The sequence below is a fragment of the Accipiter gentilis genome, chromosome 24, assembly GCF_929443795.1.
Source record: "Accipiter gentilis chromosome 24, bAccGen1.1, whole genome shotgun sequence".
Classification (NCBI taxonomy): Eukaryota; Metazoa; Chordata; class Aves; order Accipitriformes; family Accipitridae; genus Astur; species Astur gentilis.
In genome coordinates, this window is record NC_064903.1 from 19,934,676 (window position 1) to 19,955,099 (window position 20,424).

The following is a 20,424-nucleotide window of genomic DNA, read 5'->3' on the forward strand; positions in this document are numbered from 1 at the left end:
GTCTGAAATGCTCTTTGCTACATGTCCCTGCTTCAAAAGCTCTACGGGACTTCAGTGTTCAGACCAATTATATTTCTGGGCTACAGAATATAAATTACTTTGTAATAAACCTTTCTTTCAGGAATAAAAATAACCATACTAATGCAGTCAAGTGCCACGATCCATGGTTGACACGATTTAAATGTATTCTTTCACAGTTAAAATAATATAATTTTGGATTTACCTTTTTCTCCTCCCTGTACTTTTCTTGAAAGGAAGAAAAATATTGCATACAGTATTTGAGGGAAAAACAGGATTATTTAAATCTGTATCACTTGCATCCAATACTAAGAAACTAAAAGCAAAATTAAAATCAAGAACACATTATTATTGTAAAAACTTCTCTAAAATTTTTTAATATATTTTATTAAAACTAAAACCAGGAAAAACTTAAACTACCTCTCTCATTTTCAAAATACATCTTAAAAATTGGAAATCTTCATCCCTCCCAAAACCAGAGGTCACAGAAAAGTGAGCTGGACAAAAAAGAAATTTGTAAGTTTTGTGAATATTATCATTCACCTTTATTTTTTTCTTTACTGAACATTTTGGAAACAGTAGTATTTTTTTGATCGTTTTATATGTATATGTAAAAAAGACAACTATTCATGAATAACTCAGAATTTTTAATAATAATAATAGGAATAATTTTAGGATTTGCATGCAGTCTGCTGGAAACCTAATTCAAGCTTTCTCATGACAGTCATCCAAAATACAAGTAAAATATGTATTACTGCGTCCATTACAATAAGAAGCAGAAAAAAATATCCTCACAAAATTATTCTGAAACTAGAATTACTGTGGATCCAAAGAACTTTCACATTCCATGCAGAAATACAGAGTATGATCAGTTAATTCTTTTCTAGAAATTGTGATAATTCTTTTTAAGTTGGTCAAAAAAATAATAGTTTTTAAACATAACATGTTTCATGCTTGCATGATGATAGCTCTTGCTGCCTTTAGTAATAAGGTTCTTATTTAGTAATAAACAAGTTTAGTGACAAACTTTTTAACTAAGAAAACTACCAAAAAATTAAAAATCCTGTTAGATACACTGGTGATGACTACTATATCAAGCAGAACACCAAAGTCAGTTTCACTAACATAATTAATAAATGGTCTGAAATTCAGAAACCTACGTCAGGTCATTCTTTAAAGATAAAATAGGGGCCAAAGAAAACCATCTTTATTCATAGATACTGACACTGAATATATAAAAATAATGTACCAGCACAATGGCCGTAAACTGTCAGGGTATTTTGAAAAGGCTCCTACCTCTTTCCTTTGTGACATACAAAATATGAAGTCTTTAAAATATTGTAGATTTTGAGATGGTAGTAAAGATTATGGGTGCAGTATAATTTGTCCTAAGTGCACAGTTAGCAACCTGCCAGAATAAAAGATGTCCCATAAATAAAATTGCTAAAAATATATATATATAGTCTAAGCCAGAAATACTTCTTCTATTCCATCTGAGAATAAGTTCCCAGAAGAGGTAATTTGTTATCACTGTTATCACCTATCAGATCTGGAGAGATATAACAGCCAGAAACCTGAAGGCCATGTTTGATCCCTAAGTATTTTGGGGGTGGGTGGGTAGGGGGGGTGATCTATGCAAAGCAGGTAGGACAGATGCATTTTCAATAGCACAGGAAAGAGAAACACAAAGAAATCAGGTGAATTATCACACAGTCAAGAACAGGCTTATAAACCACTTGTTGGATGGCTGCAAGATCAATGTGTGCCCTCCTAGCTATATTTGGTAGCAAACAACTTGGAACAAAACACAAGTTAGGGAAGTATAAAAACAACAGCAAACGGGAACATGTGATGGAATCTGAGGCCTCTGAAATTCTTGCAAGTTGTCTGAAAATCACTGAGTCATGAAAACTTAGCAGAGATCTGCTGAATTCCTCACTCTTCTCTATCCTTGCATTTTTCATTACAACTGTAAGGCACTGTCCTGGTTTTGGCTGGGATAGAGTCAACTGTCTTCCTAGTAGCTGGTATAGTATTATGTTTTGGATTTAGTATGACAAGAATATTGATAACACGCTGAAGTTTTCAGTTGCTGCTAAATAGTGTTGACTAAGTCAAGGACTTTTCAGCTTCTCATCCCCAGCCAGCAAGAAGGCTGGAGGAGCACAAAAAGTTGGGAGGGGAAACAGCCGGGACAGCTGACAAAAAATGGCCAAGGTGGTATTCCAGACCACGTGATGTCATGCCCAGAATATAAACTGGGGGGAGTGGGGCTGGCAGGAGGGAAGTGCCACTCAGGAACTAACTGGGCATTGGTCAGCAAGTGGTGAGCAATTACAATGTGCATCACTTGGATATTCCAATCCTTTTGTTGTTATTACTATTGTCATTTTATTAGTGTTATCTTTATCATTATTAAGTTTCTCCTTTTCTTTTCTATTAAAATGTTTTTATCTCAACCCATGAGTTTAACTTTTTTTCCCCTGATTCTCTCTCCCATCCCACTGTGGGGGAGGGGACACAGACAGGGAATGAATGAGTTGCTGCGTGGTGCTTAGTTACTGGCTGGGGTTAAACCATGAAAGGCATTGAGAGCACCTTAATACATTAGGAAAGCATGCACTGATGTCATCCTCTTCACCTGACTACTCTGGTAGCAAATTCGGGGTTCATTTCTATATATAGTTTTCAAAATTGTTCTGATTTTTAAAAACTGTATATATGGGTTAAACAATGATCAGGAGCTACTTTTATAATTGATAAAAGCATGTAGTCCTCAAAAGCACTGATAAATTTATTTCATTTCAGACTGTGAAGGTATTGATTTTCCAAAGAATGAATTTCAATGTTAGATTGTCATGAGGAAAGCTAATGTAAAAATTAGAATTTCAATTTAGAATTTTTTACTTGCATGCATTTTTAAACATAGCCCCCAGGAAGAGTGTGAAATACATTGAGACACAGTGCACATTTCTCCTATCCTAATTCAAATTAATTTTCGAAAAAGTGATACATGCAAGAAATCTATGTGCAACTGTAACAGCATACTCTGTAGCAATATCCAATTAAAACTGTTGCCTTCCTGCTTGCGTCTTGTAGAAAGGAGAAAATAGAGGAAGTCATATCAAATAAAAATAATAGTTTCTTACCCTCTGAAACTGAGAAGGATTTTATGGCAAGCATAACACAAGGAAAAGTTCAAGACTTAAGGCAGCTTCTACTGAAATCAAATGAGGTCTTGATCAAGTGACAAGTAAAACTCAATTATGGCTTCAGATTTAAATTTCGGAGAGATCTTCCTAGAGAACTTTATTGTTTGTCTGCACTTATAAAATGTTTAGCCAATAATTTTTGCAATTAAGTGGTGGAAAAAAAAAATCTCAACTTCAATGATCCTTCAGCACTTTATGAAATATTTTTAACTGTCTATATTCACATGCTTCATAAACCCTCACAAGTCTCAAGTTCTCTTAAGCTAGACTTAATTTGAGCTAGTAACACTGATTTGTTTCTTTCCTCCAAGTAGCTCGTAAGATATATCTATCCGAAACCAAATAAGCACATTAAAAACAGCCATCCTCCAGGTAACCATCACCAGCATCTAAACCTACAGCAAAGAGAAAAAAAAAGTTTTCAGTATGCTCTTGCTTATGTGAAACCTTCAAAGACCTTCAGAAAGCTCAGTTAATGAGTGAGCTTACTTTAAAACTTATAACACACAAATAACATCTGTAAAACACTATTTCTGCCATATATTTTACACCTGTAGGCAATTCAGATATTGCCAACATCAGAAATTTTGGCAACCTGTAAAGATTTTTGAAGTATTCATACAAACCAAAATTAAGTCAATTTTAGAAAACTCAGTTGAACATGAAATAGGAGTTAACTGATTTTGAACATGGCATTTAATATTTTTCTATTAACTTGCCTCAGAGGCACACTACATGTTATGTTTGCTATACAATGGCAAATTCACGAGTCACATGAGGATACTTCAGCATAACTGCTTAAGAATACAACACACTTTGTAACTTTGCTTGACATTGCATATTTGCAGTTCCAATATCATGCATATATGCAAACCAAACTATAATTTTGAGATACATGGGGGTTTTGTTACTGCTTTTATTGTGGTTTAGTATTGAGAGCATTACAGATTGTGTAATTGACTTTTTTTTTTCCTATATAAATGGAACTGAAGTCTTTACTTAGTGTATTTTTGGAAAATACTAATTTGTAAGTGTTGTTGGTTTCAAGAGGACTATGTAAACAAATCCTTAGTGTGTTATGCTCAGAAAGCATCACCACATGTGTGATAACTAGCATACTTATCTGTCTGGACATCAGTGAAAGATAATATTCATATAAGATAGATGAAGTGAAGATCCCCATTTGACAGATTTGTGCCTTTCAGCTTGAGTCTATCATCCTTCCCACACAGAGACATGCTAAGTTATGTATTATTGTTTCATGACAGCTAGTGTGAAAATCAGAGCCTTGAATGCAAAAAGATACACCAACTTGTCCCTCACCCTAACTCACTGAACTTACCGTGCCTGGAAGCAAGACTTTCTCCTCCAGTCTTCAGTCAGTCCCCCAAAGGGATGTCAGGATAATGGAACCTGACAGTTTTACAGTAATAATGCCATAAACCACCCTAAAGGAGCCTCGTATCAACCAACAAGAAGCAATTACCTTGACTCTTGACTCACTACCACCAGCCACTAGAAGAGTTTTTATCTACTTAGAGACACTAATTCACAGATGCAAGAATGCAAATCAGATATTTTCCCCTTTAAAAGTCAGACCCAGTGACTTTTTCAAAACAATGTTGACAGATGACCACTTATCTGTCCAGAATTCTCTAGACAAATTACTACTGAGATATTTTTTTTCTTTAATTCCTTATGTTCCTAAAGTTAAGTAACTGGAAAACAGTGACAAGCAAATATATTTCACTAGATGTCCAAGGATAGTGACAAATGCAAGGGATAAGAATTCTACCTACAAATATTTATAATTTCTCCCTCAGTGCACCTTCAAAGTTCTCCTATAATTACTAATAGAATATAAGATCCAAAGGAAAATTATTTGTCCCTTTCATACATTTGTAGGGGAGCTTTTCAAGATTTTAGGGTGTCACTTAGCACTCATAAGCATCCCTCAAGTTTCTGTACCTCATTTTATAGTTTATTTTAGCTCATATCATGTTATCCATGACCCCAAAACTACCTGACCTAGACAAGAGAAATGGTGGTAGGGAGCCATTTACTTTTCACCTAAACTGAAAGCTGGTAAACTCTCTGCTTCATTTTATTTGAACTATTCCTCCTTACTTTAACTTATCTTTTAAATCATAAGGAAACTGGTACCAAGAAAATTCTGCATATCTTTGATATTAAGATTTATTTAACATTAAAAACTTTTACAATTTGCAATACTACAGATTTTTCCCTCTCTTCTCTCAAGAGCAACGTAAGGGATTACCTAAATATACCCTGTCCCAAGTCATTTAATGTGTTCTTTGAAGTGTTTCTCAAATGCTTGCTGTGCACACTTAAATCTTCATTAGATAGGCTCACTACAGGTTTCTTTTATGAGAAGGTACAGGGGTAAAAGTTGTGCAGGGTAAGTTAGGCTGGTATACATGTAAAAACAAGACAGAAATGCAGGGGAAGGGGATTGTTGCATAAAACCAGTTCAGAAACAAATCTATTATCAGGCCTACTTGTACCTATCAGACAGAAGCCTGAGTGAAAGGAAAATCATTAACTTCTGAAAATATATTTACTTTTCAAGAACTGATTTCTAGATTAAAGGACACTTACAAAGTTAACTCTAAAAATGTTGTGTCAAAATTATTACTTCACCTGAAACCAACTGATCTCAGGTTTCTGGAACAAAAAGGCTCTTTCCCCAATCAGAGCTTTACAGTCAGCACCTGCAACTCTACACAACAGTACTACGGACAACATTAACTAAACCACATAATCAGTGCTAAGTGCTATGTATTTGTGAATAATTTTAGACTCTGTGAGGCTCAAGCTTTCAAAGAATTGAGCCTTTATACTAACGCCTGAACTTCCCTACAGCTGAAGACTAACTTTCAAATCTAGCCCTGTTCTGCAGCACATTACTACTTCATGAGTAGAATAAACCAAACAGAATAAAAAATCCTGAGTTACTTGGAAGGTAGGTACATCAAGATTTAACAGAAATCTGCAGTGGCACTTCAACCTCTACAAATGTATATTAAAGGAAATAAGATAAGTTTTATGAACAACATCTATTTAAAGTTGACCACCTCAGCAAGTAGTATTTGTAAATCTTCAAGGGATTGCTAAAATTCTTGTCACTTCAGATGGTAATTATCCACATCTCAGTGGAAAAGACAAGGAGAGGGAACCACCCATGTGAAAAAACTGAAGATATGTTAAAATATTAAACAAATACACTGATCTTCTAGCAGTAACCAGTTCTGACCTATTCCCTACTGCCACTGTGGGCTTAGGAAAAAAGTACTCAGCATCATTCAAAAGACAGCCTGTCTGTCCTAGAAAACCTCTCTCTTCTAAAGGGCAGCTAAAAGTTACTTCAGAAAGACAACATGTCCAACTCTCCATATTTATTAAATTACAGGCACTAGAGTGTGACCTTAGAGCTTGACTGGAGTGCAACTCCAGAGTAAAAAAAAAAAAACTAAATCTGTTTTTGAGCTCCCTAAATCTATTACCTTTCCCATCTATGCTGGCACATGAAATGGGAAAGACGACACAGCACTGTTCCACAAATATACGAACTATAATTCATATGAGCCATTACAATGAAGATGGAAGTTAACCTGTCCTGCAGAGTTATGATGAATAAAACCCCTATGCTAATTCAATTAAGGGACTATGAAGTAAGAAGAACAAGCCATACCCCCATCCAAACAGAAACTAAACATCTTTAAGCTACACGTCCATGGGAAGAAAAAAACCCACCAAACATCAAAAATAAAACCACCCAACACTCAAATGCTTTATCATTCATCTTATTTTCACCTGGTACATAAGCACTATCAAATCTAAGATCTGTTTTAACAAAACCATTATTTCTCAGTTTTAGGTTCAAATACCTAAGTACTATTGTTACCTGGGGCATCAATACATGTGTAATATTTATTTTAGAGTCTGAGTCTTGAAATATCACTGACTGACTAGCCTTTCTCCAATGACAAGAAAGAAATACTGAAAAGTTATTGTCATTGTCTTACCAGGAAGTCAAGAAGTTTCCTGAGTATATATAAGTTTGTAAAAAGAAAATTCTTGGGATCTTGAATAGCCATCTTTTACAGTTCAGCCATATGTCCCTTACACAATTACTATAAAGTGTTGGTAATAAAAAAGAAATTAGAAAGTGCAAAAATACTTTGCTACTAGTGGGTTACCATAAGTTTACAAAAGACTTTTGATAACAGAAAAGTAATGAAGTTGGAATTTACCTAATCTTATTAGTGTCTAACTACAATATTCAGTAAGACCTGACAATATTAATAAATGTCTGTTTACATGCAGAAAAAACGATCTTGGCAGTTTTTTCACAGAAGGCAGATGTTGGTAACAATGACCTCAGGCTTTCTGTGACCCATTTAAAGGGCCAATATAGCACTTCATTGTCCTCTCATACTGCTGAAGCCTACACAGAAGAATCATCCACATTAATTTCAGTGTGATTAATTGTCCCTCCCTCTTTCAAACAGGGTTGGAGAGTAAGAGTCAAGCCTGCTGCTTCAGCTTCCACTTAAAGGAATGAAAACATAAAAAAAGGACAGAAATGAGAGGTTCAAGCAGCTGATGCCTGGGACAGTGAAGATGATCTGGTGAACACCTGTGCTAAGAAAAATTTTAGTCTGTGTCACTGTGCACTGCGTTTGCAGGGACATTAACTGTACTTTCTTCCTTTCTCTCCATGTACTGCACCACTCAGATTGTATTGGTGCAACATTAAAACACAAACAGGCCACAGAAAAGTTTTGTTTGTCCTCCTTCACTTAGTGTTTTTTTACTATCAAATTTGTATCACTACTTAAAATATGATTATCAACAATGATTCCATTAATCTGACTTTCCGGTTCTGATTTAACTACAAATCTAGTCTCACTCTATAATTTTGATTTAACTACTTCCCTAGCTTTCATTTTACGTAAAATGCATCTTCTTCCATTCTTGATTTGCACAAACAGTGACATTAGCTACTTGATCCAGAACTACTGAGAGGCTCAGAAATAACCTATTTCCAAAAGCAGGGTTGAAATATGATCAAGATTGATGATCTTCATCTTCCATGGGTCACGGAATTGACAAACTGTAAGAAGGGGAAAGCTTCTACTGAAAGACATCACAAGAGATGATCTACAGAAGCAAGAGGTAACTCTCCTCATCAGAGGCAAGACTGACGTGTTGTGAGACTGAGTAAGAATCTATTTTGTCAGATTACAGAGATATGAAGCGACAGATACAAAGAGATTATTATTCTAGGAGGAACGCACCAGTTGCTTCTGGTGATATGTAAATACAGGAAAATTACTGTAATAGGCAAGAGTAATGGAACTATAACATTAACTCCAATCTAATTTCCCCCCAAAAGGCGATAGATTAAAGCAACAACCTATTAGCACACAGGACTAGCTCACAGAAGAAAATGCTCTGCTCCTGTAAGAGCAGAGTTATGCTTTCACTCTAGTCCACCATTAACTGGGTATTGTTGTGCTTATGCAACATCTAGCACATATAGTATACCTAGTTGACAAGAAATGCCAAGTAATCAATAAAAAGAATTTAATTTGGAACATGCACTTATATGACTCCTTTTGGAAGTACGCATGTAACCCCCCAACTACAGTGCTCCAAGCTGGGATTCTATTCAAAAACCTGCTCTGAAACAGCTCCCCTTTTATCATCTAAGAGAACAAAGAAATACTTCACACTAAAATCTTCATAGTCAAAGGCCGGTGACAACTGTAAATTCTAAGTGTATTAATCAGGTTATACTAAATATTAGCTTTCACTGAACTCAAATATAAGTGTACTAAAGTAGTACAATCGACAACAGCATGTAAGTATTTTTAACACTGTGGTGGTATTGCCAGACACAACGTACATTTTACATCAGTATGTAAGCAACGTGAATGCCCTGAAGAGCTGAACAAAGGCCTGTAGGCTTAGCTGCCTACCAGGGTTACAGCAGAACATTAGTATTTTTTGATTTGTCCTTAATCAGAAATCACTGCCTATTAACATTTCAGTTTAAAATTTGCTCTTTCTTCCTGCTGTTTTAACATGCTCCTTCTGTTTATGAATGCCCATCTCTCTCTTCCCCTATCATTCCCACTTTATACTTTAAGTGGTTATCTCAGAGACAAAATCATTGTTTTTCCATCTAGCCATTTCTTTCTCTAACTACTTCACTATCTGTCTTAGTTGCCCCTTCTAGCACTTCCTACTATTAGTGCTATGCCATCTTTCTGCCCATCCTAGACTTGGAGCTATTTCTCATTCTAAATCCTTTTCCTCTTATTTTTGAATCATATCTAATTAAGTTCTCCCTCCTTAGCCTTGTTCATAGTAAACACTGTTTACCATTTGAACCCTTAATGTCATCCTATCCATGGTCAGCATTGGGCATCTTAGCAGAGAAACACAATCTTTTATAATGCTATGACTTGTATGACTGCTTCCTGGAAACCTTCCTTTTTATGGGGCAGGGGTGAGGAGGGCGAAGGGGATGGGAGGGACAGAACTTCATGTAATGCTAAAACATCACTACTTTTAAGTAATTCAATATTTGTAAACTTCTACAAGAGCAACTCTTGGTCAACTACTAGTGCTATTACATTGGCTGAGTAGCAATGTTTGCAAATTGTTGCAACTCATTTTCTAAATAAGAAAACAATAAGTACAATTCAAAAGCTATCCAAAACACGTTTGGATTGTCCTTTAAAAAAAAAAAAAAAAAACAAAAAACAAAACCCACTAAACAACAAAAAACCCACAACACTCCCCCGCCCCGCTTTCCTTAGAATATCTCTTAGAACTTGTCCTCCACATAACACCTAAACAAGTCTTTAAAAGAAGAAATGCAGACATTATGTAAAACTGTTGTCTTTTTAGAGTTCATGCATTTCAGACAGTGCATAGTTGAAGCACAGACACCTGGAAAGTTTTGAAGATGCAGTACCCTGAATCAGTTACAAATAAAGAAGTTATTTTCTATTGAGGTACATTTTGAGAAAATGCAGGCAGGCAAAAAATACCTGAAAGCTAATCTGTGTGGCAATTAAAGCACTCTCTTGTAAGTTTTGTAACGCAGGATTTGATTTATTTAATACAAGTAATGCTGAACCCGAAATACAAGAATACCTTTTCTATGATGTTTCGTTTTCCTCTATTTTAGAAGGATATTTAGAAAGAGGCAGGAGATTAAAATAACATAGAAGTCTGCCATATAGTTAAAAGACTTTATCATCAATTATCTACTTTGCAAAAGAAACCGAATAATACAACAATTATCGCAACCTTTTTCTAATACTTTGAGAGGGACAGTAAGGCAAGTGTAACAAAGTGAGGAAATATTGTAACACAAGAATGTTACATTCCCAATGAACTACAGAGTTGCTGAAAACGCATTAAAAACATATAAACTATTCAGCTGAGTTTGTAGTGACAAGTTTATTCTTTTTCAGAAATGGTTATGGCAAAAATCTCTTTATCTTCTAGGAGAATAGACCTGGCTTCACAGAGTCAATAAGCAAATTTTTGCTCTTTTTTAAAAAAGTGAAACATAACTGAAGAACTTTCTCTTCATTGAACAGCTTGTCAATTTACTGCTACTTTCTCTAAAACACGGAGCAACACATTCCACTCTGTTGCTGCACGCATATGTGCTGGTTTTGGCTGGGACAGAGTGAAAGCATCGGCCTTTGTGCTTCTAGGAGGTGACTTGCATATCTTATCTCCCATTCCTCTGCCATCCTTCAGGTATGCTTCCCTGCCCATCTTCCTACCTGGTGCTTCCCAAAATTCCCCACAACACTGTCATATCAGCTCTGCTAGACTCATCCTGTTCAGGCGGCACCAGAGTTTCATGTGCTGCAATGCCCCACTTTTCTGCATGCTGGTTATAAAAGGAAGGAAAAGGTCAACACACATCAGAAGCCAGAAGACATTAATATCTTCAGAGCATAGCCCAAAAACCAGCATAGGATAACATACGAGAAGAGAACTTTGGGAGAAAAGGCAAGCAATACGACCCTTGTGTGCCTGTCACCCTCCCTCCCAGTATTTATTTCAGTGTTACCCAAGAAAGAATTCTCAGGCACCACCACCCTTCCCTTCCTTTTCCCATCCCCCTATTCTCCCCCAGTGACGGATGGATCTTTGTATATGATACATTCCCTGCCTGCTCACCAGAATCCTTTGCTTCTACTACTTTTTTCTCCCTCTTCTTAGATGATCACTTTTGGTATTAACATTGTAAAAAACATAAATGGAATAACACCTGGATATTACTATTCCAAACAGTGTCTGGTTGTCATCAACTGGTTCTTGATTTTACAGATAGTTTCCAAGGTATGCGAAATTGTTGACTTATTTACAGGCAGCAGATGCATAACTCAGAGTGCCTGACCAACAGGCATGCAAGAGAAAAACACAATTAATTCATTTAGGAGATCTGTCTACACGGCAGATTATTTTCACATATTATTTTGGTTGCAGCACATCCAACACAAGAATTCAGAACTTTTAGTCCATACCAGTGTGCGTTAATCCTTACCACCTTTCTTTCCCTTATGTGGCAAAAGCAGTTTTTCAGAGACACGTGAATAAACATGTAACTGGTTTTCTTTTTATTTCTTTTTTTTCCCCCAATTCAAATACCAAATTATTGGTTGGGTTTTGGTTTGTTGGTTTGGTTTTTAAAGTTATCTGCACATCACTTGGTGAAACCTTGCTCTCCCGCAGACAATCTCATCTCACATTAGATCTCTAGACAAGGCCTTACACCCTACCCTACTTTTGGTATGGAGCTGTAGCTTGTATTTTAGATGAGCTCCCACTTGTGGGATACAAATATGCTACAATTCTGCTGATCTGTTACATTCTGTTTCTGAACACACAGTCCAAAAATAAACTCACAAAACACAACTGCTATTGTGGTGATCTGAACTGTTTCTCTCTCAATCCCAGGGACTCCTGATTTTGCTGTTTTCTATTTTTTCCTTTATCCTAGAATAACAGCACATTTTTCTCAGATATATTAACTAACATTTCTCCATTCAGACCATGTATTATTTTGCCACATTTTGTCTGTAGCCCTGGCTTTTTTATTATTTTTCTACTCCTACTGTTACTTATTTAATATGCTGTTACTCATTCTCCCGATTCTCATTTAAAATGTCAAATAAATAAGACTGCATCCTACTGGCCACTTCCAGTTAGCTATCAAGAAAACCCCCCACACTTCGATCTATCTATTCTCAGTATAACCCAGGAATTTAAGTTTTAAAGCACTCACTACAAAGACCTCAGACTCCGTAGTAAGCTCTTGAAAAGTTTTAAATTCCTAGGCTACACTGAGAGAAGACAGACATATATATGTAGGTTGGTTTGTTTTTTTTAAATAGCTAACCAGAAGCATCCAGTGGGATGCAGGTTTCTGAAAGAGATCTTTATGTCTTTGTCACTAGTTAGCACCCACACTGCCACATCTACTTCAGGTTGTAAGCAATTTAAAAGAGCTAAAATAAGGCAGCACTTTATTTTTATTAAATTGCTAGTAAGTACTGATATCAGTGAATATTAGCTATCAAGTCAATCAAGCAATATATTGGTCTATATAGTCCATATTCTTCCAGTCAGTAATGAGGGTGTCAGATCGGTTGCTGAGCAAGCTACCTAATAGTTCTCTATTCCAAATCAAGGGAAGTGAAGACATTTTCAGCTTCCCACATAATAATCCAACAGTTTTAGGATAAGTTCCTTTCTTGTTCTAAACTCTCTACTGAAGTGAGCTCAAATGAAAGTTAATCCTTTATTTAGCAATCACACACTGTTACACACCACACTTTTACATGTTATTCTTTTGTTCCCTAATTGCAGTTCTGTTCTTGCTAGAAAGAGTAAAAGAAGCAAGAATATGAAATACCCGCTCTTACAAGGCCACTGGCACTACTATCCTTGGATTCATGCACATCTTGGACTTTCTCCTGCTCAGACATTATGCTCACCCAAACATTACAATGCTGCTTTGACAAATGGACTCTTTCATTCTGGAATAATAGCTCATCAGTGTACAGATGAGGATCACATCACATTAGCTTCTGGGCTAAGTTCTGCTGCTCAAATCTAACAGTCATGCAAGAGGGAGACATGAACCCAATGCAAAATACTGTTGCACTTGGCACTGTCATGCTGCTGGCAATGAGAACACACCTTTAACATTCTAGTTAGCCAAAGCGTACAAACACTGTGAATGCTGGCGGAGAGTTCATGAAAACATGCATGTTTCATCACACTGTTACACAGGCAGACATACACATACATAAACAGCTTTCCACAAAGCGAAGATATGGCACAATAGAATGCACTCAGGGATATAGATTAACATTTCGAGACAGGTATCTGCAGGGTACCACTACTGTGGTACACAGCTTCATATTGCTAATGGGTCTATGAGGACTGGCAACATTTGTGGGAAGACAGTAAAGCAAACAGTAACATAAAAGAATGGAAGAAACCCACCTTAAGGAGTTCATAATGTTGAATACCATTCACCCCAATGTCCGGATCGATGGCAGATGGGACAGAATAGCGAGAATTAATTGCTGTGTTTTCAGGGATAGAGATGTTAATAACTGTTGAGGGGAAGAGGGGGGCATTGTCATTTATATCCTCTATTAGGAATCTGATCTTGACCAGTCTGAAAACTTCATCAGGCAAAACAGCAACCTCCACCTCATAAAAGCAGCGATTCTCACTGAAGATGCCAGAGCACAGCTTCTCTCGGTCTATGCGGTTTGCAGTTGTGAATATCTCACCAGTGTTCTCCTCCACCCGTATTAATGGTACATCCCCGGTCTTATACACAAGCTTGAACTGTAGTGGTGACGAAAGGGGCACATCTGGGTCCAGCGTTAGGTTAAGATCCTTGAGCAAATTGCCAATGAGGACATTTTCAGGCAGTTCTTCCCGCACGGTATAATTCTTCTCCTGTGCGCCAGATTGAAATACAATACAGGCTAATAAGACTGCCAAGAGGTAGGTTCCAGACAGCAAGTCCATCTCCAGAATGACTAATGAGTATTTGTGTAGAACACCAAGAGTAGCTGGAAAAAGGAAAATAAATAAAGAAAAATTCTTAAAACTTTACAGGATATTGTGTTCTGAAGTGATAGAGACAGGAAAGGAGTACCTTTCCTACAGCAAATAACCTGAACTGTTTGAAAACCCTATTAGTAAAGTGATATTTGACTTAACAACCCTTCATAAAATGTATAAAATTTCTTGTACAATTTTTTACTTAAAACTGTTTACTAAACACTGAGGTAAGAATCTTAGAACTGCATCAGAATGAATGAACAAATAAAAAAAAAACCACACCATTTCCAGCATATGATTTTCCTTTGCTCCTTAAGAAAGCCTCCTCCTTTGAACCCTCTGCCACATTGTCCTCAATTTTTTGTTTGTTTCCAAAGAAAAAAATAGGTAAGAAGTTTGCAAGCAACCATCTGCTGAGAACCAGATCTTTTTATACCTCTTGCTCAAAGATGGGAAACCATAAACACTTGTCTTAATTTTCCCCCAAGTTTTGTACTGACAAAATTATGTAATATTTGTTAACAGCCAAGAAATATGGCTATTTTTAATCAGGGACTTAAACTGGTAAGAAAATGTTATCTGGATGGAGTCTGGTGAGCTTCAGCCAACAACAGGTGGAAATCTAACACAGGGACACTAATACAGCAGTCTCTTTGTTTAAAATGACAAGATCCGATTTGATCAGATATTAGTACTCAATTCACTCAAATTTGGATTATGTGTCTTAAGAGCAGTGTACAAATTCCAACACAGAAGAACACCACCACATCAGAAGTTCTCGGTGTAGAACCAAAGCTAAAAGACTTTTCCTAGCCAGAAGGGTAAACTTGTAACCCTTTTATAGTTCCCCAACTGCCTACCATATTGCCAGATAATCTCTATTTGGATACTTGTCATTAACTTCCAAGACAGTTGAGATTTCTTTTTCTTTCTTTGATTTTAGGGAACAAAAATGAGAAAAAAAGAGATGGACTATGCAGCAGTAATTTCCCTTCTGGTATGTAACTACTTAATACATCTTCTGTAGAATGAACTGTAAGAAATTTCATATAATTTTAAATCTAGTGATGTCTGCTCATATATCAGCTAAGTACTCTGAGATGCCAATACCTTTAAAGTGAGATACAGATTTGTTCTGGGCTGAAGAATAGGAAATTCTGTACTTTTCAACCTAGTTTCTGAATAACAATATATTCTCCTCTCAAGACTCTTAACCACCTCAAGAAAGATGGAAGTAGAACAGGATGACTTATAGGTACATATCGATATCTATGTACCTACAGCCATCAGCTGAAAACTTCTAGAAAAAAGCCACACTATTGAACTCCATGTATAAAATATACTGCTTTGCTTAATCTTTGCATAATTCTACCCTTCCAGAATTTAGCATAATCTAGGATAGCATTTCTGTAAGGTAGATGTTCAAGAGTTTCATCTAAAATGATTTATTTTTTTTTGGCAATGACATTTTAGCTTCTACCAGCTTAGCATCTGTTTCAAGTATAGCTGTACTAACTCATCTACATTCTTTTCATTGTGCAGGTAAAAATGTAATTTTTTTTTCCTGCCTTTTCCGATTTTATTCTCCCTGTCATAGCATAGATTGATTTACTCCTGCAGATCAAGTTGCAGTGGTTGAAAAAGTTACTCAAGCCAGTAATTGCCTTCACCCATTAGTTACTGCCTTTCAGCAGTACCACTTTCAGGGTAATTTAAATTAAAACATTTGACTTTGCAGTGGAACAGATTAAGAACAATTAATATTGCTATTCCATTTAAACTCTGCAACCTGCTTTGGATTGGGAGTAAGTAACAGATAAAGAACATTCCCACTAGATCTGCACAGTGTATCTTTCCACATCAGCATGATTTAACTGTAAAGCATTTTCTGGCTTTTTGATTATACAAAAGGAGCAACATGAAATAAAAATCCAATCCTGCAAGTCTTCACTTATGAAAAAAGGCGTTGCTCACTGGAGTAATTCAATTAACCTGAATGAGATTGCTGACATGGGTGAGAACTGGATATGCAGTTTATGTGGCATAGTTAACGCATTACCTGCGGTATTTTAGTAATTCACTGACTTATTTGCAGCACTTCAGTATAAGGCACAATACAACACTAAACAGGCATTCAAGAGTGAAGAAACAGTGTACTATAAACAGTGATTTTATAAATCCATTATAATTTTAATCTCTAAATTTGTAAATAAGGAAGTCATCAGCAGATACTGATTATCATTAATAGTAACACCATGGTAGCAGCATGAGTTTAATGAAAGAACTGTGGCGATATTGTACAAATATATTAGTTTGCCTATTACAATTCTATCCATCTTATATTACTGTAAATACACTTCAGCAATTGTCACCCCACTAAAGTAATTGCCCACGTACATTCAACCTGCAGAAAGCTCTTATTTCAGGAAAGTACATTTTTATATCCACTATTATTAAATACATTTACATTGTTTGCAATGCAAAACACCAATAAAAATGTATGGGTTACAATGAAGAGTTGATATTTAAATGCTTCCCTCAAAGCAAAATTTCAAAATGGTAGCATGTTCCATGCATACTGGAAAGCCCTATTCCACTACTTTTTCTTCTCTACTAGAAGTTAAACTAAAAAATAACAAAACAGGAAAAAACAACTTCACATCCTGAAGTTTAGAGAGTACTATTTTAAACGTACAGTTCCTTTCTGAGGGGAGGAAATTAAAAAAAAGCCAACCATAATTGTAAACCAAATTCCAGTCCTTATCCCAAATTCTGTGACAACAGTCATTTAAGGATTGCCTATAAATAATATAAAAATACTGTATAGTCATGTATATGTATCTTCCAAATAAATAATCTTACATTATAAAAAATATTATTAACAAGGTTATAAATGCTACACTGCTCCTCTCTCTCTCCTTTTGAAGACACAGGGAATTTCAGCCACACTCAAAACAAAAGTTTGTGTTTTATCTATGAAGTTTTACAAAGCAATTTGAGGATGAGTATATAAATCAGTCTAAAGAGTGCATGAAAAAAATCCCCTGCATCAATCCTGACAGTTGTGATAGTACCAGTAGATAATTTACATTAAAAATCACTGATAAGAATTCCTATAACCACAGTTACAACCACGGTGGAGTTTCTAGGAATTATAAAATAACAACAGGACTCAAAGATGTTTGTCAGGAGAACATTACTATGCATATTTTTATTTACTTTTTTTTAAATGAAACAAAGTTTGAACCATTCTATTAAAACTATTTTTGTGTCAAATTACGGAAAATTCATTAAAACGTGGAAATAATAGAACACCATTGTTATAAACCATGTTAGATAAATGCTAACATGAGGTTTTCTAATGTATTTTATTACCACAGATTTTCCTGAGTTACTTAAGGGTATAGACACATCATAGGTAGGGTTATGAGTTTTATCAGATAACTGTTTTGTCCCGAAGTAGAAAATACAACCACGACTTACAATTCTTGAACTTCTGTAGAATACACTATTTTTAAATGGTCTTTACCTGTCTTTCTAAACAATTCTAGGAACAGTTTTGCCTTTAAAAACTGCTCTAGAGCTCTAGACCTTTAAGGAGAAAAGAAACCCAAAATGACTCAAGTTTTCTGCTTAGATATATAGTGGAACATAGCATGCCGTGGGGAAAGTGTTGTTCTTAAAGCAACCTATTTATATAGTCATAGCTGTATGTTGCCTGTCATTTGTGCCACAGCACTGATAGCAATACTATGGCAACAGCAACGCAAAGAAAGAGCATGAGGTACTTTCTAGCAACCAAGCATCATCCTGAAAGACATTTACAAAATGAGGGTATTTCCAGTGACATACACTACTTAGTATGTCTCTCCTATATTTACATATCGTAAATATACATACCACAAAATGGGAAAAAATATAAATACAAATCCAAAAGTGAAGGAAAGGCTAAAGAAACTGCAAATGGAAACGGCAGAGTTGGACAAAACAGGACATTAAGAGAAACTGTGAAAAGAGACCATGTGAATGGTGACAGATGGTGGAAAAAGTCAGAGATGAACTAAGACAGACAAACAAGATACAAATACAAAAAGGAAAAAAAGAAAGAACAGGGCAGAATGGCAGTCACAGTACAGTGTGTAGGAACAGGCTTTCTTGATGACTGGAGTATAGAGGCAAAAAAAAAATAAAAGCATAGAAGGCTAAATAGAGTAGTCCAACTCTAAAGGACCTTTCATAAGCTCCAGCAGTCGCTAACACTTTTAAGGCAGTAAAAAAAAATTAAGAACAAATAAAATTGTTTAACAGAAGGTAACATTAAGCTTGCCAAGCCATTTTCCCAGCTTTCAAAAGACTGCATTGATGTCTGTATTGCTGACTTCTGTAACTAGTAAGGCAAGTGGCCCAGATGGACAGGATGGAGGGTAGGAGGGGAAAAAAAAACAATTTGAGATTTGCTCTTTCATCTGAGTATCTAGGCACTTAAATATACCTCCTTTTTTGTCCAATATACTAAATATTAATGGCACAATTTAAATATTATAATTGCTCATTATTATCTTCATTTAGCAGCTGTCAAATCATACCTTGAGAAGTAGACAGAATATAAAAACTCTGACTACCTAATGGAGTATGATGTGAAGGTAGAATCTAAATCTGTTCTTTATACACAAGGCTCTATCTGGTCCCACCTGAGTCAGAATTCCTGTAGCTTATTACAGGACTCAACTGCTATTTCTTACTCAAGAGGATCACAGAAAAGTAATAAATGCAGTGAAGAGTTCAGGTGTCCACTTCAGATTAAAAAGCAACACTAATTCTTGATACCTGGGTTCATATTTGACTTAGAGTAGGAATAAGCAAGCTGTGGTAATATTTTGTAACTTCTATATCAAGTTTTAAGAAAAAAGTATCATAGACCGTTTCAAAAATTTAGGAATGTTAGACTGAAGTCCAAAACTATATCAATATACAAATATTGAAATCATAATAAAGAAGTCTTTAAAATGTCACTCCCATTCTTACCTTCATATTCCTGAACCTATTTTAATTACATGGACAAATTTAGCTAGTATACCACACTTTTTACATATAATATCCCTTTCCTTTGCTGCTAATCCACTGTGGACTCCTTACATCCCTCTGTTAAAACAGTGTTTCTCAGAGCAAAACATCCCCATGATGTGGGCTCTATTTGTCAGTCAATAGCACAATTATAATGTTGTTTACCTGAAGAGAGAGCTATTTGCAACTATGCCAGTTCACAAAGACTCCCTCTAAAGTGTCCATTGATAATTAAGCAGTTCTATACTACATGCCAGAGATTTGGAATTTCCAAATCACTTTGATTCAGATTTCAACTTTATCCTGTAGACCTCAGTTGCTGGATTGTTAGGTAGGATCTCTTCTGGTACTGCAGATTGTTAAGTGTTTGGTGCTTTGGTTGTTGGGGTTTTTTTTGCTGTAAGTCACTAACAGAGCTGAACACAGTAATGTCTACCCTTTGCCACCGCACATACCATGTTTCATTTAAGGAACTGGCCGGTTTTGACGGTAGTTAACTTTTTTTGAAAAGGTAGAGACTCTACTGGTATTTCTTACCAGTTTTGATGACAATAAGAAACACTACAAAGCTGTTGCCTGACAGGAATCCCCCTAATTTTTTTAAGGGCAGGCACAAATGACAACAAAAAACCTGAACTAATTTTCACACTCTATAGTTTCAAACATAAAATACTTTGCAGCCATCAATATTTATCCACCGGATCCACTCCCTACATAGTATATTTCATTATCATATTCAAAGAAAAAGACCTACCTCAAAGAGAAACAGACAATTTGTTATATTATCAAGGCTTTCAAATTCATTCCCTCATATGATTTTACTCTAAATCAACTAAGGGACTGATTTATTCTTTGATCTATTTTTTATTAGTGTGATGGTACTGACTTCAATGAGGTTGCTTTAATTTGATTTTTTTTCCAGTGATGAAAAAAATGAAACTGGAAATTCTTATCACCAGGAGAAAACATCACCCCACATTCA

The 20,424-nt window shown here is 35.8% G+C and overlaps 1 protein-coding gene across 2 annotated transcripts in view; it reads right to left on the reverse strand.

Annotated features, from left to right (window-relative positions):
* The window catches only part of PCDH11X (protocadherin 11 X-linked), a 511,855-nt gene that overhangs the window by 446,290 nt on the left and 45,141 nt on the right, over positions 1-20,424 (reverse strand). For both annotated transcript variants that reach the window (XM_049828047.1, XM_049828048.1), the window contains exon 2: positions 13,803-14,386. In XM_049828047.1, the coding sequence (XP_049684004.1) occupies positions 13,803-14,342 (540 nt within the window). In that variant the 5' untranslated portion in view covers positions 14,343-14,386. The remainder of the gene's footprint in view (positions 1-13,802; positions 14,387-20,424) is intronic.